The 26,285-nt window shown below is 50.7% G+C and overlaps 1 protein-coding gene across 3 annotated transcripts in view; it reads right to left on the bottom strand.

The window, feature by feature from the left end:
* The window catches only part of LOC141073067 (uncharacterized), a 184,638-nt gene extending 160,142 nt beyond the window's left edge, over positions 1-24,496 (bottom strand). The window contains exons 1-3 of one of the 3 annotated variants that reach the window (XM_073560392.1): positions 24,379-24,496; positions 9,679-9,826; positions 9,180-9,359 (exon numbers count right to left, since the gene is read on the bottom strand). In XM_073560392.1, the coding sequence (XP_073416493.1) occupies positions 9,180-9,359; positions 9,679-9,756 (258 nt within the window). In that variant the 5' untranslated portion in view covers positions 9,757-9,826; positions 24,379-24,496. Of the gene's footprint in view, positions 1-4,003; positions 4,157-9,179; positions 9,360-9,678; positions 9,827-24,378 lie in introns of those variants that run through there. The other 2 variants (XM_073560389.1, XM_073560390.1) reach the window with 2 other exon arrangements.
* Positions 24,497-26,285: the final 1,789 nt, after the last annotated feature.

Raw genomic sequence — 26,285 nt, 5'->3', positions numbered from 1 at the left:
GCCTTCCTGTATAATGTCCCAGCAGTCACCTCTCCGCTCATCATCCAGAATCCTCCAGTGCCGTCCTGTATAATGTCCCAGCAGTCACCTCTCCGCTCATCACCCAGAATCCTCCAGTGCCGTCCTGTATAATGTCCCAGCAGTCACCTCTCCGCTCATCACCCAGAATCCTCCAGTGCCCTCCTGTATAATGTCCCAGCAGTCACCTCTCCGCTCATCATCCAGAATCCTCCAGTGCTGTCCTGTATAATGTCCCAGCAGTCACCTCTCCGCTCATCATCCAGAATACTCCAGTGCCCTCCTGTATAATGTCCCAGCAGTCACCTCTCCGCTCATCACCCAGAATCCTCCAGTGCCCTCCTGTATAATGTCCCAGCAGTCACCTCTCCGCTCATCATCCAGAATCCTCCAGTGCCGTCCTGTATAATGTCCCAGCAGTCACCTCTCCGCTCATCACCCAGAATCCTCCAGTGCCCTCCTGTATAATGTCCCAGCAGTCACCTCTCCGCTCATCATCCAGAATCCTCCAGTGCCGTCCTGTATAATGTCCCAGCAGTCACCTCTCCGCTCATCATCCAGAATACTCCAGTACCGTCCTGTATAATGTCCCAGCAGTCACCTCTCCGCTCATCACCCAGAATCCTCCAGTGCCCTCCTGTATAATGTCCCAGCAGTCACCTCTCCGCTCATCATCCAGAATCCTCCAGTGCCCTCCTGTATAATGTCCCAGCAGTCACCTCTCCGCTCATCACCCAGAATCCTCCAGTGCCCTCCTGTATAATGTCCCAGCAGTCACCTCTCCACTCATCACCCAGAATCCTCCAGTGCCGTCCTGTATAATGTCCCAGCAGTCACCTCTCCGCTCTTCTCCCAGAATCCTCCAGTGTCGTCCTGTATAATGTCCCAGCAGTCACCTCTCCGCTCATCACCCAGAATCCTCCAGTGCCGTCCTGTATAATGTCCCAGCAGTCACCTCTCCGCTCTTCTCCCAGAATCCTCCAGTGCCGTCCTGTATAATGTCCCAGCAGTCACCTCTCCGCTCATCACCCAGAATCCTCCAGTCCTGTATAATGTCCCAGCAGTCACCTCCCCGCTCATCACCCAGAATCCTCCAGTGCCGTCCTGTATAATGTCCCAGCAGTCACCTCTCCGCTCATCACCCAGAATCCTCCAGTGCCCTCCTGTATAATGTCCCAGCAGTCACCTCTCCGCTCATCACCCAGAATCCTCCAGTGCCCTCCTGTATAATGTCCCAGCAGTCTCCTCTCCGCTCATCACCCAGAATCCTCCAGTCCTGTATAATGTCCCAGCAGTCACCTCTCCCCTCATCACCCAGAATCCTCCAGTGCCGTCCTGTATAATGTCCCAGCAGTCACCTCTCCGCTCATCACCCAGAATCCTCCAGTGCCGTCCTGTATAATGTCCCAGCAGTCACCTCTCCGCTCATCACCCAGAATCCTCCAGTGCCGTCCTGTATAATGTCCCAGCAGTCACCTCTCCGCTCATCACCCAGAATCCTCCAGTGCCGTCCTGTATAATGTCCCAGCAGTCACCTCTCCTCTCATCACCCAGAATCCTCCAGTGCCGTCCTGTATAATGTCCCAGCAGTCACCTCTCCGCTCATCACCCAGAATCCTCCAGTGCCGTCCTGTATAATGTCCCAGCAGTCTCCTCTCCGCTCATCACCCAGAATCCTCCAGTGCCGTCCTGTATAATGTCCCAGCAGTCACCTCTCCGCTCATCACCCAGAATCCTCCAGTGCCGTCCTGTATAATGTCCCAGCAGTCAACTCTCCTCTCATCACCCAGAATCCTCCAGAGCCGTCCTGTATAATGTCCCAGCAGTCACCTCTCCGCTCTTCTCCCAGAATCCTCCAGTGCCGTCCTGTATAATGTCCCAGCAGTCTCCTCTCATCACCCAGAATCCTCCAGTGCCGTCCTGTATAATGTCCCAGCAGTCACCTCTCCGCTCTTCTCCCAGAATCCTCCAGTGCCGTCCTGTATAATGTCCCAGCAGTCTCCTCTCCGCTCATCACCCAGAATCCTTCAGTGCCGTCCTGTATAATGTCCCAGCAGTCACCTCTCCGCTCATCACCCAGAATCCTCCAGTGCCGTCCTGTATAATGTCCCAGCAGTCACCTCTCCGCTCATCACCCAGAATCCTCCAGTGCCGTCCTGTATAATGTCCCAGCAGTCTCCTCTCATCACCCAGAATCCTCCAGTGCCGTCCTGTATAATGTCCCAGCAGTCACCTCTCCGCTCTTCTCCCAGAATCCTCCAGTGCCGTCCTGTATAATGTCCCAGCAGTCTCCTCTCATCACCCAGAATCCTCCAGTGCCGTCCTGTATAATGTCCCAGCAGTCACCTCTCCGCTCATCACCCAGAATCCTCCAGTCCTGTATAATGTCCCAGCAGTCACCTCCCCGCTCATCACCCAGAATCCTCCAGTGCCGTCCTGTATAATGTCCCAGCAGTCACCTCTCCGCTCATCACCCAGAATCCTCCAGTCCTGTATAATGTCCCAGCAGTCACCTCCCCGCTCATCACCCAGAATCCTCCAGTGCCCTCCTGTATAATGTCCCAGCAGTCACCTCTCCTCTCATCACCCAGAATCCTCCAGTCCTGTATAATGTCCCAGCAGTCACCTCTCCTCTCATCACCCAGAATCCTCCAGTCCTGTATAATGTCCCAGCAGTCTCCTCTCCGCTCATGACACAGAATCCTCCAGAGCCGTCCTGTATAATGTCCCAGCAGTCTCCTCTCCGCTCATCACCCAGAATCCTCCAGTGCCGTCCTGTATAATGTCCCAGCAGTCACCTCTCCGCTCATCACCCAGAATCCTCCAGTGCCCTCCTGTATAATGTCCCAGCAGTCACCTCTCCTCTCATCACCCAGAATCCTCCAGTCCTGTATAATGTCCCAGCAGTCTCCTCTCCGCTCATCACCCAGAATCCTCCAGTCCTGTATAATGTCCCAGCAGTCACCTCTCTGCTCATCACCCAGAATCCTCCAGTCCTGTATAATGTCCCAGCAGTCATCTCTCCGCTCATCACCCAGAATCCTCCAGTCCTGTATAATGTCCCAGCAGTCACCTCTCCCCTCATCACCCAGAATCCTCCAGTGCCGTCCTGTATAATGTCCCAGCAGTCACCTCTCCGCTCATCACCCAGAATCCTCCAGTGCCGTCCTGTATAATGTCCCAGCAGTCACCTCTCCGCTCATCACCCAGAATCCTCCAGTGCCGTCCTGTATAATGTCCCAGCAGTCACCTCTCCGCTCATCACCCAGAATCCTCCAGTGCCGTCCTGTATAATGTCCCAGCAGTCACCTCTCCTCTCATCACCCAGAATCCTCCAGTGCCGTCCTGTATAATGTCCCAGCAGTCACCTCTCCGCTCATCACCCAGAATCCTCCAGTGCCGTCCTGTATAATGTCCCAGCAGTCTCCTCTCCGCTCATCACCCAGAATCCTCCAGTGCCGTCCTGTATAATGTCCCAGCAGTCACCTCTCCGCTCATCACCCAGAATCCTCCAGTGCCGTCCTGTATAATGTCCCAGCAGTCAACTCTCCTCTCATCACCCAGAATCCTCCAGAGCCGTCCTGTATAATGTCCCAGCAGTCACCTCTCCGCTCTTCTCCCAGAATCCTCCAGTGCCGTCCTGTATAATGTCCCAGCAGTCTCCTCTCATCACCCAGAATCCTCCAGTGCCGTCCTGTATAATGTCCCAGCAGTCACCTCTCCGCTCTTCTCCCAGAATCCTCCAGTGCCGTCCTGTATAATGTCCCAGCAGTCTCCTCTCCGCTCATCACCCAGAATCCTCCAGTGCCGTCCTGTATAATGTCCCAGCAGTCACCTCTCCGCTCATCACCCAGAATCCTCCAGTGCCGTCCTGTATAATGTCCCAGCAGTCACCTCTCCGCTCATCACCCAGAATCCTCCAGTGCCGTCCTGTATAATGTCCCATGATAATGTATAATGTATAATGTATAATGTATAATGTAACCTCTCCGCTCATCACCCAGAATCCTCCAGTGCCGTCCTGTATAATGTCCCAGCAGTCTCCTCTCATCACCCAGAATCCTCCAGTGCCCTCCTGTATAATGTCCCAGCAGTCACCTCTCCGCTCATCACCCAGAATCCTCCAGTGCCGTCCTGTATAATGTCCCAGCAGTCACCTCTCCGCTCTTCTCCCAGAATCCTCCAGTGCCGTCCTGTATAATGTCCCAGCAGTCTCCTCTCATCACCCAGAATCCTCCAGTGCCGTCCTGTATAATGTCCCAGCAGTCACCTCTCCGCTCATCACCCAGAATCCTCCAGTCCTGTATAATGTCCCAGCAGTCACCTCCCCGCTCATCACCCAGAATCCTCCAGTGCCGTCCTGTATAATGTCCCAGCAGTCACCTCTCCGCTCATCACCCAGAATCCTCCAGTCCTGTATAATGTCCCAGCAGTCACCTCCCCGCTCATCACCCAGAATCCTCCAGTGCCCTCCTGTATAATGTCCCAGCAGTCACCTCTCCTCTCATCACCCAGAATCCTCCAGTCCTGTATAATGTCCCAGCAGTCTCCTCTCCGCTCATGACACAGAATCCTCCAGAGCCGTCCTGTATAATGTCCCAGCAGTCTCCTCTCCGCTCATCACCCAGAATCCTCCAGTGCCGTCCTGTATAATGTCCCAGCAGTCACCTCTCCGCTCATCACCCAGAATCCTCCAGTGCCCTCCTGTATAATGTCCCAGCAGTCACCTCTCCTCTCATCACCCAGAATCCTCCAGTCCTGTATAATGTCCCAGCAGTCTCCTCTCCGCTCATCACCCAGAATCCTCCAGTCCTGTATAATGTCCCAGCAGTCACCTCTCTGCTCATCACCCAGAATCCTCCAGTCCTGTATAATGTCCCAGCAGTCATCTCTCCGCTCATCACCCAGAATCCTCCAGTGCCGTCCTGTATAATGTCCCAGCAGTCACCTCTCCTCTCATCACCCAGAATCCTCCAGAGCCGTCCTGTATAATGTCCCAGCAGTCACCTCTCCGCTCATCACCCAGAATCCTCCAGTGCCGTCCTGTATAATGTCCCAGCAGTCACCTCTCCGCTCATCACCCAGAATCCTCCAGTGCTCTCCTGTATAATGTCCCAGCAGTCACCTCTCCGCTCATCACCCAGAATCCTCCAGTGCTGTCCTGTATAATGTCCCAGCAGTCACCTCTCCGCTCATCACCCAGAATCCTCCAGTGCTGTCCTGTATAATGTCCCAGCAGTCACCTCTCCGCTCATCACCCAGAATCCTCCAGTGCCGTCCTGTATAATGTCCCAGCAGTCACCTCTCCTCTCATCACCCAGAATCCTCCAGAGCCGTCCTGTATAATGTCCCAGCAGTCACCTCTCCGCTCATCACCCAGAATCCTCCAGTGCTGTCCTGTATAATGTCCCAGCAGTCACCTCTCCGCTCATCACCCAGAATCCTCCAGTGCCATCCTGTATAATGTCCCAGCAGTCACCTCTCCGCTCATCACCCAGAATCCTCCAGTGCCGTCCTGTATAATGTCCCAGCAGTCACCTCTCCTCTCATCACCCAGAATCCTCCAGTGCCGTCCTGTATAATGTCCCAGCAGTCACCTCTCCGCTCATCACCCAGAATCCTCCAGTGCTGTCCTGTATAATGTCCCAGCAGTCTCCTCTCCGCTCATCACCCAGAATCCTCCAGTGCCGTCCTGTATAATGTCCCAGCAGTCATCTCTCCGCTCATCACCCAGAATCCTCCAGTCCTGTATAATGTCCCAGCAGTCACCTCTCCTCTCATCACCCAGAATCCTCCAGTGCCGTCCTGTATAATGTCCCAGCAGTCACCTCTCCGCTCATCACCCAGAATCCTCCAGTGCCATCCTGTATAATGTCCCAGCAGTCTCCTCTCCGCTCATCACCCAGAATCCTCCAGTGCCGTCCTGTATAATGTCCCAGCAGTCACCTCTCCGCTCATCACCCAGAATCCTCCAGTGCCGTCCTGTATAATGTCCCAGCAGTCACCTCTCCGCTCATCACCCAGAATCCTCCAGTCCTGTATAATGTCCCAGCAGTCACCTCTCCGCTCATCACCCAGAATCCTCCAGTGCCCTCCTGTATAATGTCCCAGCAGTCATCTCTCCGCTCATCACCCAGAATCCTCCAGTCCTGTATAATGTCCCAGCAGTCACCTCTCCGCTCATCACACAGAATCCTCCAGTGCCGTCCTGTATAATGTCCCAGCAGTCACCTCTCCTCTCATCACCCAGAATCCTCCAGAGCCGTCCTGTATAATGTCCCAGCAGTCACCTCTCCGCTCATCACCCAGAATCCTCCAGTGCCCTCCTGTATAATGTCCCAGCAGTCATCTCTCCTCTCATCACCCAGAATCCTCCAGAGCCGTCCTGTATAATGTCCCAGCAGTCACCTCTCCTCTCATCACCCAGAATCCTCCAGTGCCGTCCTGTATAATGTCCCAGCAGTCACCTCTCCGCTCATCACCCAGAATCCTCCAGTGCCCTCCTGTATAATGTCCCAGCAGTCATCTCTCCGCTCATCACCCAGAATCCTCCAGTCCTGTATAATGTCCCAGCAGTCTCCTCTCTGCTCATCACCCAGAATCCTCCAGAGCCTTCCTGTATAATGTCCCAGCAGTCACCTCTCCGCTCATCACCCAGAATCCTCCAGTGCCGTCCTGTATAATGTCCCAGCAGTCACCTCTCCGCTCATCACCCAGAATCCTCCAGTGCCGTCCTGTATAATGTCCCAGCAGTCACCTCTCCGCTCATCACCCAGAATCCTCCAGTGCCGTCCTGTATAATGTCCCAGCAGTCACCTCTCCGCTCATCACCCAGAATCCTCCAGTGCCGTCCTGTATAATGTCCCAGCAGTCACCTCTCCGCTCATCACCCAGAATCCTCCAGTGCCGTCCTGTATAATGTCCCAGCAGTCACCTCTCCGCTCATCACCCAGAATCCTCCAGTGCCGTCCTGTATAATGTCCCAACAGTCTCCTCTCCGCTCATCACCCAGAATCCTCCAGTGCCGTCCTGTATAATGTCCCAGCAGTCACCTCTCCGCTCATCACCCAGAATCCTCCAGTGCCGTCCTGTATAATGTCCCAGCAGTCACCTCTCCGCTCATCACCCAGAATCCTCCAGTGCCGTCCTGTATAATGTCCCAGCAGTCACCTCTCCGCTCATCACCCAGAATCCTCCAGTGCCGTCCTGTATAATGTCCCAGCAGTCACCTCTCCGCTCATCACCCAGAATCCTCCAGTGCCGTCCTGTATAATGTCCCAGCAGTCACCTCTCCGCTCATCACCCAGAATCCTCCAGTGCCGTCCTGTATAATGTCCCAGCAGTCACCTCTCCGCTCATCACCCAGAATCCTCCAGTGCCGCCCTGTATAATGTCCCAGCAGTCACCTCTCCACTCATCACCCAGAATCCTCCAGTGCCGTCCTGTATAATGTCCCAGCAGTCACCTCTCCGCTCATCACCCAGAATCCTCCAGAGCCCTCCTGTATAATGTCCCAGCAGTCTCCTCTCCGCTCATCACCCAGAATCCTCCAGTGCCCTCCTGTATAATGTCCCAGCAGTCTCCTCTCCGCTCATCACCCAGAATCCTCCAGTGCTGTATAATGTCCCAGCAGTCACCTCTCCACTCATCACCCAGAATCCTCCAGTGCCCTCCTGTATAATGTCCCAGCAGTCACCTCTCCGCTCATCACCCAGAATCCTCCAGTACCGTCCTGTATAATGTCCCAGCAGTCACCTCTCCGCTCATCACCCAGAATCCTCCAGTGCCGTCCTGTATAATGTCCCAGCAGTCACCTCTCATCTCCCAGAATCCTCCAGTGCCGTCCTGTATAATGTCCCAGCAGTCACCTCTCCTCTCATCACCCAGAATCCTCCAGAGCCGTCCTGTATAATGTCCCAGCAGTCACCTCTCCGCTCATCACCCAGAATCCTCCAGTGCCGTCCTGTATAATGTCCCAGCAGTCACCTCTCCGCTCATCACCCAGTATCCTCCAGTGCTGTCCTGTATAATGTCCCAGCAGTCTCCTCTCCGCTCATCACCCAGAATCCTCCAGTGCCGTCCTGTATAATGTCCCAGCAGTCACCTCTCCGCTCATCACCCAGAATCCTCCAGTGCCGTCCTGTATAATGTCCCAGCAGTCACCTCTCCGCTCATCACCCAGAATCCTCCAGTGCCGTCCTGTATAATGTCCCAGCAGTCACCTCTCCGCTCATCACCCAGAATCCTCCAGTGCCGTCCTGTATAATGTCCCAGCAGTCACCTCTCCGCTCATCACCCAGAATCCTCCAGTGCCGTCCTGTATAATGTCCCAGCAGTCACCTCTCCGCTCATCACCCAGAATCCTCCAGTGCCGTCCTGTATAATGTCCCAGCAGTCACCTCTCCGCTCATCACCCAGAATCCTCCAGTGCCGTCCTGTATAATGTCCCAGCAGTCATCTCTCCGCTCATCACCCAGAATCCTCCAGTGCCATCCTGTATAATGTCCCAGCAGTCATCTCTCCGCTCATCACCCAGAATCCTCCAGTGCCGTCCTGTATAATGTCCCAGCAGTCATCTCTCCGCTCATCACCCAGAATCCTCCAGTGCCGTCCTGTATAATGTCCCAGCAGTCACCTCTCCGCTCATCACCCAGAATCCTCCAGTGCCGTCCTGTATAATGTCCCAGCAGTCATCTCTCCGCTCATCACCCAGAATCCTCCAGTGCCGTCCTGTATAATGTCCCAGCAGTCACCTCTCCGCTCATCACCCAGAATCCTCCAGTGCCGTCCTGTATAATGTCCCAGCAGTCACCTCTCCGCTCATCACCTAGAATCCTCCAGTGCCGTCCTGTATAATGTCCCAGCAGTCACCTCTCCGCTCATCACCCAGAATCCTCCAGTGCCGTCCTGTATAATGTCCCAGCAGTCACCTCTCCGCTCATCACCCAGAATCCTCCAGTGCCGTCCTGTATAATGTCCCAGCAGTCACCTCTCCGCTCATCACCCAGAATCCTCCAGTCCTGTATAATGTCCCAGCAGTCACCTCTCCGCTCATCACCCAGAATCCTCCAGTGCCGTTCTGTATAATGTCCCAGCAGTCACCTCTCCGCTCATCACCCAGAATCCTCCAGTGCCGTCCTGTATAATGTCCCAGCAGTCACCTCTCCGCTCAGCAGCTCGATCATCTTGTTGCTGAGCTCCAGGATCTTCTTGTTCCTCTCATGTATCGGGGAGTGCGGGGGAGGCTCTGTGATGGGGCCCGGGCTCCGCCCTCCTGACTCCTGGAGATGGATGATGGGAGTCACACAGTCCCCCGGTGTCTTCCTCACTATGGTGTAATCCTGTGTATGGAGAGAGACACTTAGGGAGAAGAATTCCTTCCCGACTCCAGATCTGACAATCAGTAGAAATCCCGGGATCAATAACCGTCTCCAGTAATCTGGGGCCATAACCGGGAATATTATTACACTCCGGACAGACATCCCGGCCCCTCTACAGCTCTTATAGGGAATCCCCATGACAACTCCTCCGGGCAGAGAGCTCCACAGAATCCCTGCTCTTACAGTAAAGAATCCTTCTCCTCCTATTCTGGATTTCCTCTTCCCGGTGTCGGACTCGTCACATCACACAATAAAGCTGATAGAAATGTAGAGGAGTTACCTCTCCGCTCAGCAGGGAGATGATCTCCAGGGCGCAGTGGAATAATCTCCTGGTGGTCTCATCCCTGTCCTCGTCCATCCTCGGGGGTCATTCAGGAGGAGGAGGGATGAGCACTGGATCAGCTGGAGGGATCTTGTCCTGCCGGCGTCTGTATGATAAAAGGAGAAGATGGAAAATATAAGGGACAATATAATGTGAGATCCAGAACCGCAGTCACTGAGCAGTGAGAGGAGCAGGTCCTCAGAGCCGTCACCACATGGATTATAGGCGGGACATTTAGGTCACAGAATAACCCATAACTATAGGGTAGATGTGGTTCCCTCCGGGTGCTGAGATGTATCTGCTGTAGTAGTGGAGGGGGCTGTGGACTTTTGCAGCCCCCTCTATCATCTCCATTCTCTGCCATCTCTCCAGGTAGACGCAGCGCGACCCTCATAAGTGTGAGATGCACTCTGGGAGATTTTGTCATAAATGTCTGAGATACAAACACATCTTTAACCCCCTAAGGACTGAGACACTTTGCAGGTGAATGACCCGGCCTCCTTTCTGAGCGCTGCCCCTTTATGAGGTTATAACTTCCACGGATCCCGGTGATTCTGGGATTGGATTTCTGTGACATATTGGGCTTCATGTTTGTTGTAAATTTTGGTAGATATTTTTTGCGTTTATGAAAATATCAAACATTTGACAAACAATTAGAAAATGTAGCGGTTTTTAAACTTTTAATTTTTATGCACTTAACCCCTTCTCAACCTTTCACGTATGAGGTACGTCATGGTGAAAATACAGCACTGCGACCTGAGTCATGGTGATCGCATCAGGGTGCCTGCTGCTCCTTATAGCAGGTCAGCATTGCCACGGGGGCGGAGTTTCATTGCTCCCCTCCCCCGCAACTGTGATCGCTCTGATTGGGTGTTCAATTCTAAACAGCCAATCACAACGATTTCCGTGTTTCAGATGATGACATTGTCTGAAACACTGATGTTCAGTCTGTAACCGCACCGATCCCAGGCTGAAGCCCCGCAACGCCGGCATCACCAGACCCTGCACTGACTGGTGCGATCAGACGATGGCGCCCATTGCACCAGTGTGCAGAGATGCGGTCTGAAATCTCAGAGACTGCTCTGCACGCCCTCAGTGCAGCTTGCGGACATTGCAGAGCAGTAACGGGGTTGTTCTATTGTGCTGGGCTTTGTGGTGCCACATACTTTTCCAAGCCTGTGCCATCACTGCTGCTGTTCCTGTAAGAAGACTTTCCTGATCCAATCCTGTCCTGTTCACGTTCCCTGAATTTTCCTAAACAACCCATATCCCCTTCTTGCCCCATTCCTTCCTTTTCCCTCTCTCCCAATCCACTTCCTCACCCCACGTTCTGCCGAGAGCTGATCAGTACTCGATCATTCGATTATTGGCCGTTTTTTTCTTGTGCATGCGTCCTGAAGCCACTAAGCACTGATCAGTGATGGGAATCGCTGATCAGCACCTGTGCTTGCTTCTTCCAGGTCCTTTTTTAGCTATTTTTCTCCCCCATCTGACCTTTGCACCACCTACACGCATGCTTCAGCCGTTGAGAACTAGTCAGCGCCACATTTCACTGATCGGCCCCTGTGGCCGCGTTTTTCCAGGACCTTTTTTCCCTGTTTATTTTTTCTCCCCCATCCCGCCTTTGCACCACCTCCGTGCATGCATATTACAGTCGCCGATTAGTAACACAGACCACCGCCGATACGCATAGGAGCTCACTTTTGGCCAGGATTCTATTGTTTCCTGCCTATTGTCTAATCCCTATTGTCTAATCCTATTGTCTAGACTTTACACGTGCCGCGCCAATTCTTTGGAATGCACTTCCCAGGTCAATACGATTAGTCCCCAATCCCCACAATTTTAAGCGTGTCCTGAAAACGCATTTATTCAGACTGGCCTACCGCCTCAACACATTAACCTAACCTATCCCTGTGTGGCAGAGCCAAAAGTTTTACCATAACCAGGCTCCCCGCATCATTCTCCCACATGCTTTATGCATCCATTAGCCCTCTGCGTCTGTACTGTTACACACTTAACATTATGGCTGGTCCATACAATCAGGGCAACTGTTACCACCCACCTTTCGTGTCTCCCTCTTTCCTCATAGACTGTAAGCTTGCGAGCAGGGCCCTCATTCCTCTTGGTATTTGTTATAATCTACTGTATGTGATTACTGTTATGCTGTAATGTCTATTGTCTGTACAAATCCCCTCTGAAATGTAAAGTGCTGCGGAATATGTCGGCGCTATAAAAATAAAATGTATTATTATTATTAATCCCCTTTTTGCACCACCTCCGTGCATGCATCCTACAGCTGCTGAGTGCTGGTCAGTGACACAAATCACCGATTGGCATCTGGTGGCTTTTTGTGTGAAAAAAGAACTGAATAAAAAGTTATTTAGATTAGTCGATAGGACTAGATTAGGGACAGTAAAAATAAACTATAGTGACCGGCGTCTTTACTGAATATCACCAGGGTGAGTGTCAGATAATTGAGTGCACTCAGTAATTTCTTTTTATGGAAGTCAATTTATTGAGTTTGTTTTTTTATTTTACCAAATTTGATGTTCTTTTTATTTTTATCTTTTTCTTTCTAGATTCTTTTCTTTTTTTTGTCTTCTAAATAAAAAAGTTTACACCAAACACTCACACACCACATGTGAAAAAATGTCCCAGGACAGGAAATTAACCAAGTATACATTTCTGTGGAGCACATGGGGGTATTTAAGGTGTTCACCACACATTTAGATAAATTCCTTGGAGTCATAGAATCATAGAATCATAGAGTTGGAAGGGACCTCCTGGGCCATCTGGTTCAACACCCTGCTCAAAGCAGGATTCGCTAAATCATCCCAGTCAGATGTCTGTCCAGCCTCTGTTTGAAGACTTCCATTGAAGGAGAACTCACCACTTCTCGTGGCAGCCTGTTCCCTTGTGGAGGGTTTCTGCTGTTTAGGCACATCATGGCTCTCCAAACGCGACATGGCGTCCATTCTCGCCATGGCACCCGCTCTCGATTTCAGCTATTTTTGCGTTCAAAAAGTCACACGGTGCTCCTTTCCTTTCCTTTTAAGCTCTGCCATCCATTCAAAGAGTAGTTTTCCCCCACATATGGGGTATCGGCATGCTCAAGAGACATTGCACAACACATTTTGTGGTCCAGTCTTTCCTACGATCTTTGCGAAAATAAAAATAATTTGAGGATAAAGTAAAATTTTTGTGAAAAACGTAAAATATTCATTTTTTTCCTTCCACGTTGCTTTAGTTCCAGTGAAGCACCTGAAGGGTTAATAAACTTTTTGAATGTGGGTTTGTGCAGCTGACGTTTTTATTGGTGCCATTTTTGGGCACATGACATTTTTTGATCGCTTTCTATTCCAATTTTTGGGAGGCAGAATGAGCAAACACCAGGAATTCAGGAATTGTTAGGTTTTTTTACGCCGTTACGCTTGTGGTAAAATTGACACGACAGCTTTAATTTTCAGGTCAGTACGATTACAGCGATGCCTCATTTACATTATTATTTTATGTCTTGTCACTTCTGCACAAGAAAAACAATTTCATTGAAAAATTTTTTTGTTTTTGCATCGCTTTATTCTGAGAGCTGTAACTTTCATTTTTCCACTGATGGAGCAGTATGGTGGCTCGTTTTTTTGTTTTTGCAGGGCAAGATGTCGCTTTCAGCAATCCTATTCTTATTTACAATTTGTGAGGCAGTGACCGGAGTCATAGGTGAGGGTCGCTATGTGTCCCCCAGGATGCGCTCAGAAGCATATTAGATCCGCTGGAGTGCCTTGTGGTCACAGCAGCGTGCCTGTGACTCACAGGGAGGAATAAAAGTAAGTTTGAACCTGGTCAAATTATTTTTGACCAAGGAACTTGTTTAGGAAAACCAGGTATGGGCTTTTATTTTTGAAAGGGACTGCAGGAAGTAGTGGGGTCTGGTCCGTTTCCTCCAGCACAGATCTTAAAAGTGGTCCATGGCCACAGAGTGGGCACGGGGCGGGGGGGGGACCCTGCAGGAAGAGTTTTGGTCTTGCAAGGAGACAGAGCAGTTGGTCTGCAGAGCACTCTCTGTGTGAGGCAACACAGGGCCAAGCGGAGCCAAAAGGTCTGACACCCATGTACATGGCAGTGCGGTGGCTCAGGGCAACCGGTCCCAGACTGTCTTTTGTGTTCCCGGCTGCGATCCGGAGGATACAGCATGCTGTGCACTGTGTCAGTTTTTGGACATTAAACACGTTTTGTTTTGAACTGGCTTGGGTCACTGCCTAGCGTGGACACCGCTGAATTACATTTGGTTGGAGAATGCGGGCAGTGTGAACTGAGGCATACCACAAAACGTGCTGCATGTCGTTTTTTTAAGCATGCAACGCTGCAACTCAAGCCGGCTGACAAGATGGAGGAAATACTTAAGCAGTTGACCCTCACGCAGCAGCAGCTGCTGCAGCTCCAGCAGGAAGAGCATGAGCAAAGGCAGCAAGAGCAGCAGGAGCAGCAGCTATGGCAGCAGGAGCAGAACCAATGGCAGCAGGCAAATAATCTGTTGTTGCAGCAGATCGCGACTCTACAAGAGGCATCTACTCCAGCGATCCCGTACCGGTCAGATGCCCGGGTAGGAGTCCGGTCAGCACTGAGGAAGGTGGCGCCTGAGGAAGACATGGAGGCCTTCCTCACCATCTTCGAACGAACTGCGTAGCGGAAGAGGTTGCCAGTGACCCAGTGGGCTGAAGTGGTGGCCCCCTTTCTGATGGGAGATGCCCAGAAGGCCTGTCTGGACCTCAATCGGGAAGATGGCCTGGACTATGGGAAGCTGAAAGGCGAGATCCTTGCCAGACTGGGGGTTAATACATACATGCGGGCCCAACGGGTGTTCCAGTGGTTTTAAGAGTCTCGCCCTGCCCTGCCTTTGCAACTGGTTATAAAATAGCTCCAGCCAGAGACCTTAACCCCATTCCAAATGGTAGAGAGGGTGGTGGTCAACGGGCTGGTGAGGGCCCTGCCAGCAGCCATACAGTGCTGGGTGAGGCAAGGGGACCTGGGCACTCTGAACCAGGTAGTAGGACTGATAGAGTGGTATACAGCCACTCAGGACTTTAAACGGGACACTGCTCCACTGCGGCTGCCATGTAAGGCCCCGCCAGCCCAGGGGCCTGGGAAAAGTCCCCGACCCTCTACCGGGGCCAATACAGATCGTGCCCGTACCAAGGGGATATCTCAGAAAGAGAATAATAGACCTGTGTCCCCTAAATTGGCCCCAAGGTTACCTCGTGCCACAGTTGTTAAGTGTTGACGATGCCAAGAGCCTGGGCATGTGGTTGCTAACTGCCCCCTAACAACCGAACCCATGGTCTGCGGGTATACCCGCCGCATATCTATGTATGCCCAGCCAGTCTGCACTGCCACTACAGACCATGCCGGTACCGAACCTCAGCTGTGCGAGGTACTCACTAATGGGTACCAGACGGATGCTCTTTTGGACTCGGGTAGCATGGTGGACCCTGGTACACGGGTCCCTGGTTGCTGGGGACAGTCCTAATGGATGGAAGGTGGGGATAGTGTGCATACATGAGGATCTCCGAGAGTACCCGACCGCGGATCTTATGTTTTCCATCCCGTGTGGAGAGATAAAACATGTGGTGAAAGTGAGAAAGACTTTTCCGTATGGGACTGTTTTGGGAAGAGACTTTCCCCTGTTCTGGTCCCTCTTGGAGTCCAGGGCTAACCCTCTCAGGGTAAATAGTATTCCGGGAGCAGAACCCAAAGATCCCGAATCAGGGATACCTGCCATAGGGGTCGCCAACATAGGGACAGAGTGTAACCCCAATAGGTTTCCCCTAGAGGTATTGGCAGGAGACATTGAAGAGACTCCACCGATCTCGGAGTTGGAGGTGTCACCTGGTAAGTTTGGGACTGCCCAGATCCAGGATCCCACTTTGACCCGGGAAAGAGTAATCAAGGTGAATGGGGTGGCTCAACGACCGAGTGCGGAGGAGTTTCCCCGGATGATGACCAACCAGGAGTTATTGTACAGGGTTGATAAAATCCGGGGTGAGGGGGTAGAGCAACTGGTAGTGCCCCAATTCTATTGTCGGGCGGTGCTCGACATGGCTCACACTTACATGTTAGGAGGGCATTTGGGGGCCAAAAAGACACTGGAGCGCATACTGCAGCTTTTTGTTGGCCTGGTGTCTACACTGAGGTCTAAAGTTACTGTGAAACGTGTCCAGAGTGCCAACTAACCTCACCCACCACAAACTACCGGAGTCCATTGGTACCTCTGCCCATTATAGAGGTACCTTTTAAGTGGACTGTGATGGATCTGGTAGGACCCATAGTAAAATCCGCTCCGGGCCACCAGCACATATTAGTAGTTGTAGACTACGCCACTCGGTACCCAGAGGCGATACCTCTCCGCCACACTTGGGCTAAACTAATAGCCCACGAACTATTTGCCATGTTTTGTCGCCTTGGGCTGTCCAAGGAGATCCTTACAGATCAGGGAACCCCTTTTATGTCTAAGGTGACCAGGGAGCTATGTAAACTGCTCCAGATTAAACAGCTATGAACGTCGATGTATCATCTACAAACCAACGGGTTGGTAGAGGGGTTTAATAAGACCCTCAAAGCATTGTTAAAAAAGGTGGTCGCCAAGGATGGGAGGGATTGGGACAAGTTATTGCCCTATCTAATGTTCGCCATCCGCGAGGTACCGCAGGCACCCATGGGGTTCTCCCCATTTGAGCTATTATATGGCAGACACCCGAGGGGACTGCTGGATGTAGCCAAAGAGACGTGGGAACAGGAGCCCACTCCACATACCAGTGTCATCGAGTATGCGTCAAATATGCAGGATCAGATTAAAGTCGTGCGGCCCATAGTAAAGGAGCATCTGTTGGATGCCCAGGCCGCTCAGAGCCGCACCTATAATAAAAGGGCCACTGTCAGGACATTTAAAAAAGGAGACCGGGTGTTGGTACTAGTACCCACCTGAGAGAGTAAGCTCATGGCTAAGTGGCAAGGGCCTTATGAGATACGGGTGAAAGAGGGGGAAAATAAATTATAGAGTGTACCAACCTGGAAAAAGGAAACCTGAGCAACTGTACCATGTAAACCTGCTAAAGGCCTGGAAGGACCGAGAATGTTTGGTTACAGAGGCAACTCCGGTCATACCAACGGGGTTCCTCTGGCACTGGCCAAGGACACAGCTGGGTGTGAAGTAAAAGTAAATGAGGCCCTCACAAAACAGCAGCGACGGGAGGCTCGTGCTTTGGTGCAGCAGAATACGGATGTATTCTCAGAGCTGCCGGGGCGAACCTCGGTGATTCAGCATGACATTGTCACCGAGCCCCAGGTTAGGGTAAGGATGAAACCATACTGAGTGCTAGAAGCCCGGAGGCAAGCCATAGCGGGTGAAGTGAAGCAAATGCTTCAATTGGGAGTCATTGAAGAGTCCTGGAATAAGTGGGCTAGCCCCACTGTGTTAATACCTAAACCGGACGGGTAGTTACGCTTCTGTAATGACTTCAGGAAGTTAAATGAGGTGTCAAAATTTGACCTCAATCCAATACTTTGGGTGGACGAGCTACTTAAGAGACTGGGGAAGGCTCGATCTCACCAAAGGATACTGGCAGGTCCCCCAGACAGAATCAGCTAAAGAGAAGACCGCATTTATCACACCAGAGGGTCTATTTCACTATGTCGTCTTGCCCTTTGCGTTACATGAGGCTCCGGCCACATTCCAGAGGCTGATAGACATAGAGTTAGAACCTCATCGGAAATACGCATCGGCCTATTTAGATGACATAGTCATCTTTAGTACCAACTGGGAGTCCCACCTGTCCCAGGTACAAGCTGTGCTAGAGTCGCTTAGAATCGCGGGGTTAACAGCAAACCCAAAGAAATGCGCGATAGGACTCACGGAATCTCGGTACTTAGGTTACGTGATCGGCCATGGAGTGATCAAACCCCAAGTAAACAAAATCGAGGCCATGCAAAACTGTCCCAAGCCTTTAAATACCAAACTGGTAAGGGCATTCCTTGGCATCATTGGGTACTACCGCCAGTTAGTACGGACCTGTTAAAAGGGAAGAAGATGGTGATGGTCCGGTGGAATCCTCAAAAGGAGGAAGCATTCCAGTCCCTGAAATCGGCGTTGTGTCTGTGAACAGCCGGTCCTCATCAGCCCCAACTTCAAGAAGACCTTTATTGTACAAACCGATGCCTCAGAGCAGTAGGCCTAGAAGCGGTACTGTCACAAGAGGTGTCGGGAATCAGCATCCAGTCACCTACTTGAGCAGGAAACTGACCCCGGCAGAGAAAAATTATAGTGTAGTGGAGGAGTGCTTGGCGATTAAATGGGTCTTGCAGTCTCTATGCTATTATTTACTCGGGTGTCAGTTTCATTTGGTAACGGACCATTCACCCCTCATTTGGATGATAAACGCAAAAGAGAGGAATGGGAGGCAGTGACCGGAGTCATATGTGAGGGTCGCTGTGCGTCCCCCAGGATGCACTCAGAAGCGTATTAGATCCGCTGGAGTGCCTTGTGGTCACAGCAGCGAGCCTGTGAGACACAAGGCAGAATAAAAGTGAGTGTGAACCTGGTCAAGTTATTTTGACCAAGGAGCTTGTTCAGGAAAACCCGGCATGGGCTTTTATTTTTAAACGGACTGCAGGAAGGTAGTGGGGTCCGGTCCGTTTCCTCCAGCCCAGATCTTAAAAGTGGCCCATGGCCACACAGTAGGGGGTGGGGGTGGGGGGGGAGGGGGTGGGGGTGGGGGGGGGGGTGGGGGAAACCCTGCAGGAAGAGTTTGGGTGTGTCAGTTTTGGTCTTGCAAGGAGACAGAGCAGTTCTTCTGCAGAGCACTCCCTCTGTGAGGCAACACAGGGCCAAGCAGAGCCAAAAGGTCTGGCACCCCTGTGTACACGGCAGTGCTGTTGCTCGAAGCAACCGGTCCCGGACTGTCTTTTGTTTTCCCGGCTGCAATCCGGAGGATACAGCGTGCTGTGCACTGCGTGAGTTTTTGAACATTCAACACGTATTGTTTTGAACTTGCTTGGGTCACTGCCTCATCACTGCACAGCGTGGACACCGCTGTATTACAAATTGTATTTTTTATTGCACTTTTTTTCCCATCAGTACTGCCATCCTTTGTTCCAGCCATGTAGCGGCAATAGAATAGGATTTCTATGAAGATTTAATTCTGAGCTGGACTCCTCTATGTGATTCAAAACAATTCTCCTCCCCACTTTTCCCACTTCCTTTCTTGTGAGAGGTGTTTGATGATTAATGGTCCTATAATTATCAGTATGGGCATAGAGGGGGATTTGTATTTACGAGCCATATATGCATATGTAATTATTTTCCTGTTTTTGCTGCTATTTTATACTGGACAATAGGGTTCTAATTGCGCCTGATTGGTTGGTCTTTTAAACTTTCATATATGCAATTGTGCTTTTATATGCATCAGGATTCTTGTGAACATCGGCGCTTTAATAGTGGCTGTGCGCATGCGGTATGTGCCCTCCATGTGTCCTCCCCATGGAGCCGGCGCCCTCTGAGCCTGTGACGCAGGTGCTGTGGCTAATCACCCCCGCGCATGCGCTCCAGTGCTGGGCGCTTGTCTGCATGTTGGAGGACCAGGCAGCGGCGCATGCGTCACTATGGCAACTCTGATTGATTCATCCATGTCACATGTTCAGACATGTGACCGCTACCATGGATAAAAAAGGTCCTTCGGCTGATTAAGCTTTATCTCCTTGAGAAAGCGCTCCTTGGTAGCGCGAAACGCGCGTCGGGGATTGTCCTACTGTCTTGGGTACCTGGGCACCATTAGGTAAATTCTCCCTCTGCTTCACTTTCTGCCGTTATGGTGCGATAATGTCTTTTATGGGACTGTTTACCGCTACTCCTCCTCATCATGATTAGCCAGCCTTGCGGGATCTCTGTCTGTTTATACCTGTTATGGTTGTAATTATAATCAATATAGGCAGTGACGCCATGTCCTTTGGGCTCCATACAGAGTGTGGTGTAGCTTCTGGTGCAGTGGGTTGTGTGTTAACCCCCCTTGCCTTCCCTCCAGGCTTCTGGTGTCAATTATTTATGTGCAATTTTGCTATGGATGAGTAATGTGCGTATCTGTTACAATAAAGTTTGATATTTTTCTAATTTAGTTTGGATTCAATCACTCTTCTCTTCTCCGTGTATGTGTATATATATATATATATATATATATATATGCTTATGGAGTGGAACTATTTACTACCATGGCGGGTTATTATCCTAGGTTACCGCCATTTATGCTGTGTAAAGTACTGGGCTTTTTTGTGTTGCTAAAGAAAATAAATTGCAGTAATTGTACTGATGAGGAGAATCGTATCGCGAGGTCATTTTTACCAGACAATGGTAAGTAGGTAAAACAATTCGAAACAAAAAAAAAACCAACAATGTCGGAATTGCATTTTTTTTTTTTTTACAAATTTTTACTGCACTTGGATTTTTCCCCCCATTTTCCAGTACTTTATATGATAACATAAATGGTGTCATTCAAAATCAAAACTACAACTCGTCCTGCAAAAACCAAGCCCTCGTATGTCTGTGTGGATGGAAACATGAACACGTTATAGCTCTTGGAAGAAAGAAAAATGAAAATGCAAAAAATGGAAGCTGGCTCTGTAGGGAAGGGTTAATGTTTTCTTACTTAAATTTCCCAATTTAAATTTTGGTAGAAGGTGGTATGTGGGGTGAATTAAGGCGACGCTCAGGCCAAAAAAGATGAGTTTTTCAAGTAGAAACCTTTAAGGAACGTTCCTTTTCTGGGGAGCAATGGGGGAGGTTTTCTTTCCCTGAAGATTTTTCGACAGCCTTTTGATTGGACGGTGCGCAGCTGACAGCGGATCCTTTGGGATCTGCATCAAAGAAGGAACATGCCCCCTTTTACTACACCAGGCGTTTTTCATCTCATAAGGTTATGGGATCCCTAAGTTTTTGGAGAAGAATGTGGCTGTGCGCACACGTTGCACCTTTTGACGCCAGCGCAGTGATTGAATTTTCCCACTCGAAGCTGCTTCAGGACAAGGTCGGCAGCTTTATTCCTAAAGCGATTGTGCCAGTGATTTAAGGCTACTTTCACATTAACGTTTTTTTAGCGCTGTGCAATAGAAACGCATGCAAAAAAAACGCAGCTTGCGTTTTGCATGCGATTGCGTTTTTTAGGCGCAAGCGTTTTAACCAGTTTCTAGCCATGTTAACTCTTATAACGCATGCGATTTTAAACACAGGCGTGCGCCTGTCCATGCACATGCCTGCGTTCCCATAGACTGTAATGTGTTATTTTGTCGCATTCCGTGCGCAAGCGTTTTTTTGACACAGTTGGACAGACCCAAAAATGCAACAGGTTGCGTCTGGCGTGCCTAGGCACACACTACAAAAAAACGCATGCGCACGAAAACGCATATGAACAGACAGACAGCCACACAGCAGAAAATCCACAAATCTCATAAAATACTTTGAATTTCTGCACATTGCGTGTTCCAAAAACTCAGCAAAAACACTTAGCTACTCAAGAGACAACGTGACAATAAGTTGAGAGCCATGCAGTCTCCTTACTTCCAGGTTTCTGGCAGGGCGGTCTCTCTTCCATGAGTTATGACTCATGGTAGAACTATAAAGCTCAGCACAAATTCTTCTGTAACACATTGAGCTGTCAGTGGTCTGATCCGAGTGTACACTGTTATTTTTGTACGTAGACATAGAGAAAGCTGCCAGGATGGTGATTTATAAATGTATCTCTTCAGAAGGTGAGAGGAAGAGGAGGGAAGTGAGCAGATAACTGCTGTATAGATATCGAAGGAATGGAGAGAGCCGACTGTAATGTTAGGAGTTAACTCCTGGGATCTAACTACTGTGCACTCCTGGCCAGGGTCACTGGAGACCAGCTGTACACTATAGAACATAAAGGCTCTAATTGCAGGAGAATACAGCAGAAAAAGGGAGGACATTTCAAACTTGCTTACTTTCATGCTGTCAAATTAAACCAATTTAAAAACGTGAGAATACTCCCTTAATTCCGAAAGGGTAGGTGTAAATGACGCCTTTATCAATGGATTCCTGGGAAAGGGGTGCAAAAATGAATACTAGGCATAGAAATGTAAAAACGACCATGTGCACAGCTTCAGTCTTTTGTTGCTACTTTCAACCACTTCATGTTTTGAAAACTGTGAAGCGGCTAAAGGAAGCAGCGCGTTCACTCTCTGGGCAGCTTTTGCTAGATAGCAGCTGACTATTATAGTGTAAAATATAGAGAAAAATTACAAAAGAGGCGCCGCTGCAGGAAAAAGATTGCAGGTGTTTTCCTTCACCTTGAAAAATTGGAGGACTCAGGGGCTCTGTCTTGGAACAAAGACGTGGATGGGACTTATTTATTTTTCTGTCACTGGGAGCCGTGCGTTTCATTGCGTGTCACGCTGCCAGCCATACTGATACCATTTTGGGGAACAAAAGAAGGTTTGCTTCGCGCATGCGCAGTATGCTTTGCTCAACTGCGGGCAAAGCCGAAAATCATTACTGCGCATGCGCCGATACACTATGTCCCGGAACACAGCGCAATGCTTCCGGGATTGCTTTGCGCACGCGCGAACTATGGAGTGGAACTTCTCTTATATCGGCAAAGCTCGCGGACGGGGTCCACGGATGGGGTGGAGAAAGAAGAAGCACCGCCCATCGGACTGGACACAGGCCATTTACATAGGCCTCCAACTTCCAGTGACAGATTCCCTTGAACAGGACTCAGATGGCTGTGTGGGGTCTTCATTAGGCCCCTTGTGCCAATGTAACCCATTGGGTGATGAGGGGCTGACGGGAGCCGGGGCGAGCGCTGGAGGGTCATTATTTAAAATGATTGCTCTGTTGAGATTGACAGTGGAATTTAAATGGTTAAAATGCAGCGATCGGCGATGACTCCGCAGGCACGCAGCAGATGTCGGCTAGGTGACGCCGCGCCTTCCCGTCCTCAGCGTGAGGAAAGTGAAATCACTGATTGTCCCTTCCCTGTTCGTCCTTTGGAGAATTCTCTAGTTTTGATAAAAGCCGAACAAGAAGTGCAGCCAGTCCTGAGAAGAGGTGGAAACCGCTCCAATCCGGAGGCTGCAAGACGGAAAAAAATATTCAAAAACTGTTTAAGGAAAAGAGAAAGAAGCAGCTTCCGGCAGCCGATTCTGGAGGAGCACGGGCGGCGCTTGCAGCCTTCTGAGAGGACGGTTTGGAGCGTTTTGTCAGGAGCTGCATCCTAGAACTCACGGCACTTGCTTTTCTCACATCCTCAAAACGTGAAATGGAAAAAAAAACCTCAAAAGCCTAAATGTGTGAACGGCGACATGAATCTTTACAATGGAAGGGACCTGGAAGAGTCTAGTGCGGGATTATGAGGCGGAAATTCTGCAGAAGAGCTAACGCTCTCCCAGGGCCGGGTGGTGACAGCACCACGTTTACAGCTTCACCTCGCTGAGCAGCCGTGCGCGGACCAGCACCAGGGCAGGTCGGGTACAGGGTGAGGCCGCCTGTCAGGCTGGACCGTCCGCGGCTGTCACTGCGCCTCCTTCTCATCCAGACAAGAAGGCTGTATGCACACGGTGCGGATTCTGCTGCGTTGTACAGCACCTTTATTTCCTATGGAAATAAAAAAACGCTGTGCACATGCTGCAGATTTTTCCGCACGGTTTTGCTGCAGTTAAGGCTGTGTGCACACGCTGCGGAAAAGGTGCGGATTCATCCGCGCGGATTTTGTACAATCCGCAGGTGAAACCGCAGGTCAAAAGACCTGCGGTTTTACCTGCGGATTGCTCTGCGGTTTTGCCCTGCGGTTTTTCATCTCCTCAATGGAGGAGATGGCAAACTGCAGGAGAATCCGCAGAAAGAATTGACATGTCAATTCTTTCTGCGGATTGAAAACCGCAGATAATCCGCGCGGAAAATTCCGCACCGTTTGCACTGCGGTTTTTGATTCCCATAGGGAATCATGCTACTGTACACCGCAGCAAAATCCGCAGCGTGTGCACACAGCCTTAGAATCCGCAGCATGTCAATTGTTTGGTGCAGAAACGCTGCAGTTTTACACCTCATCCATTATGATGTGTAAAGCCGCAGAGCAAAACCGCAGATAAACCGCAGGACTTTTATCTTGTGGATTTACCTGCGGTTTTCTCTCCAAAATCCGTAGAGACAAAAAACTACGTGTGCACATAGCTGAAGAAATATCAGTGATATGGGGTGTATGCATCTTCTGTCTGTCACCCGAGAGGAGGAATATAGAATAATATTACAGCTGTGACTCATCTGGAGGACGGTCACCGTGGTAACTACACCGCCAGCGGGGGACGGTCACCGTGGTAACTACACCGCCAGCGGGGGACGGTCACCGTGGTAACTACACCGCCAGCGGGGGACGGTCACCGTGGTAACTACACCGCCAGCGGGGGACGGTCACCGTGGTAACTACACCGCCAGCTGGGGCCGTGAGGTGAGGAGGAGACGCTGCACATCCCCCATACAATGCTGCCCGTCCCCAACACTGAGGAGCCGCAGTCACATGGAGCAGGAGCCTCCACAGGAACAGCTCTGATCTCCCCCCACACTCTCCTCTCACAGATTCACCACAAACCCTCCTGTCATCTCACCGGAATGGCGGGAACCGGAAATCTGCTGCTGGCTGACCCCAGAGAACACGAGCTGCGCACACCCGGGACGGAGCGGCTGCACTGAGCGCGGGAGGACCTGTGGTGACGTCAGCGTCATGTGACCAGGGGGCGGGGCTCAGGAGAGAAGAGGTGAAGGACCTGTGGTGACGTCACCGTCATGTGACCAGAGGGCGGGGCTCAGGAGAGACGAGGTGAAGGACCTGTGGTGACGTCACCGTCATGTGACTAGAGGGCGGGGCTCAGGAGGGAAGTGGTGAAGTGCATGTGGTGACGTCACCGTCATGTGACCAGGGGCGGGGCTCAGGAGAGCAGTGGTGAAGGACCTGTGGTGACGTCACCGTCATGTGACCAGAGGGCGGGGCTCAGGAGGGAAGTGGTGAAGGGCCTGTGGTGACGTCACCGTCATGTGACCAGGGGCGGGGCTCAGGAGAGCAGTGGTGAAGGACCTGTGGTGACGTCACCGTCATGTGACCAGAGGGCGGGGCTCAGGAGGGAAGTGGTGAAGGGCCTGTGGTGACGTCACCGTCATGTGACCCGGGGCGGGGCTGTGCCGCCGCTAGCTGTGCCGCTCTCCCGGATGTCTCTCTGGCCCCGGGGAGGAGGCGGCTGTGGTGCTCGGGGTCTCTCTGCAGGAATACGTTGTCCGTTGTTGATCCTGAGGGAAGCTCCAGCCTCGGCAGCAGTGGAGCGGGTGCAGTGTGGCCCTGTGCTGCGGGTCCTTATAGGAAACATCCGCGCTCCCAAATGCAAAGAGCAGCAGCAGCGGATCCTTGTTATTATTCGCAGCTTAGTGATCCGCACGTTCCATACAGACGGAGCGTTTCGGTCGCTGTAATGGACGTTCTTCAGAGAAACAATCCTGTTAAAGCTCAGCGCTGACCCAGTGCGGACAAGTCGGCTGCTCGTGTGGCGCTGGGAGGAGCGCCGCCATCAGGAGATAAAGCGCTGCTGTCACTTTTTTATTTTTTCGCTGATGACGCTGTGTGGCGGCTCATTTTTTGTGGGACAAGATGACGTTTTCAGCGGTACCATGATTATTTATATGCGTCTTTTTGATCGCGCGTTATTGCACTTTTTGTTTGGCGATATGATGATAACGCATTGTTTTTTGCTTTGTTTTTCATTTTTGTTTTTTAAGGGGTTAACTAGTGGGACAGTTTTATAGGGCGGGTCGTTACGGACGCGGCGATACCAAATATGTGTTCTTTTATTGTTTGGTTTTTTTATTTCCAAAAAATGAATTTATTAGGAATTGTTTATTTTGGTTTTTTTTCAAATTTATCTAGTGATTTTTTTTTTCGAAATTTTTACTTTTTTTTTTTTACTTTATCACATTGTCCCAGGGGGGACATAACTGTCTTGTGTCAGATCAGCGATCTGACAGGCGCTGCACAGGCTTCCTCGTGCCTGCTCTCACACGGAGCTGAAGAGTGCTGCATTCTTTCCTTCTGGATTTTAATTACTACATATATACTGTAGATACAGGGGTTGGACAAAATAATGGAAACACCTAACGCTTTGACATCATAATCTTCGAACATGTTATAAACATGCAAACCGTGACACATGGTAATGTTTTGTAGTTGATTATTTGTGTTATGTGTTATGTGTATGTAAATTAACTGTTCTGCAGAATTGTAAGAACATTGATGAGAACCTGATACCAATGGCAGACCTCTCGGATTTTCAAAGAGGCCAAATTGTTGGTGCTGGTATGGCAGGCGCTAGTGTAACAGAAAGTGCCCGAATGCTTGGCCTGTCACGAGGTCCTGTCTCCAAAGTAATGACTGCGTTTGAAAGAGAAGGAAAAACGACCGCAGCAAAGCACAGGTCCGACCAAAAGTCGAAGTTGACTGAGAGAGACCGTCGGACTCTAAAGCGAATTG

This window comes from Dendrobates tinctorius, unplaced genomic scaffold, assembly GCF_039654945.1.
Source record: "Dendrobates tinctorius isolate UK_male_01 unplaced genomic scaffold, ASM3965494v1 ptg000296l, whole genome shotgun sequence".
Taxonomy (NCBI): Eukaryota; Metazoa; Chordata; class Amphibia; order Anura; family Dendrobatidae; genus Dendrobates; species Dendrobates tinctorius.
Note: the sequence above shows the minus strand (reverse complement) of the source record. Positions and strands in the feature narration are given on the sequence as shown.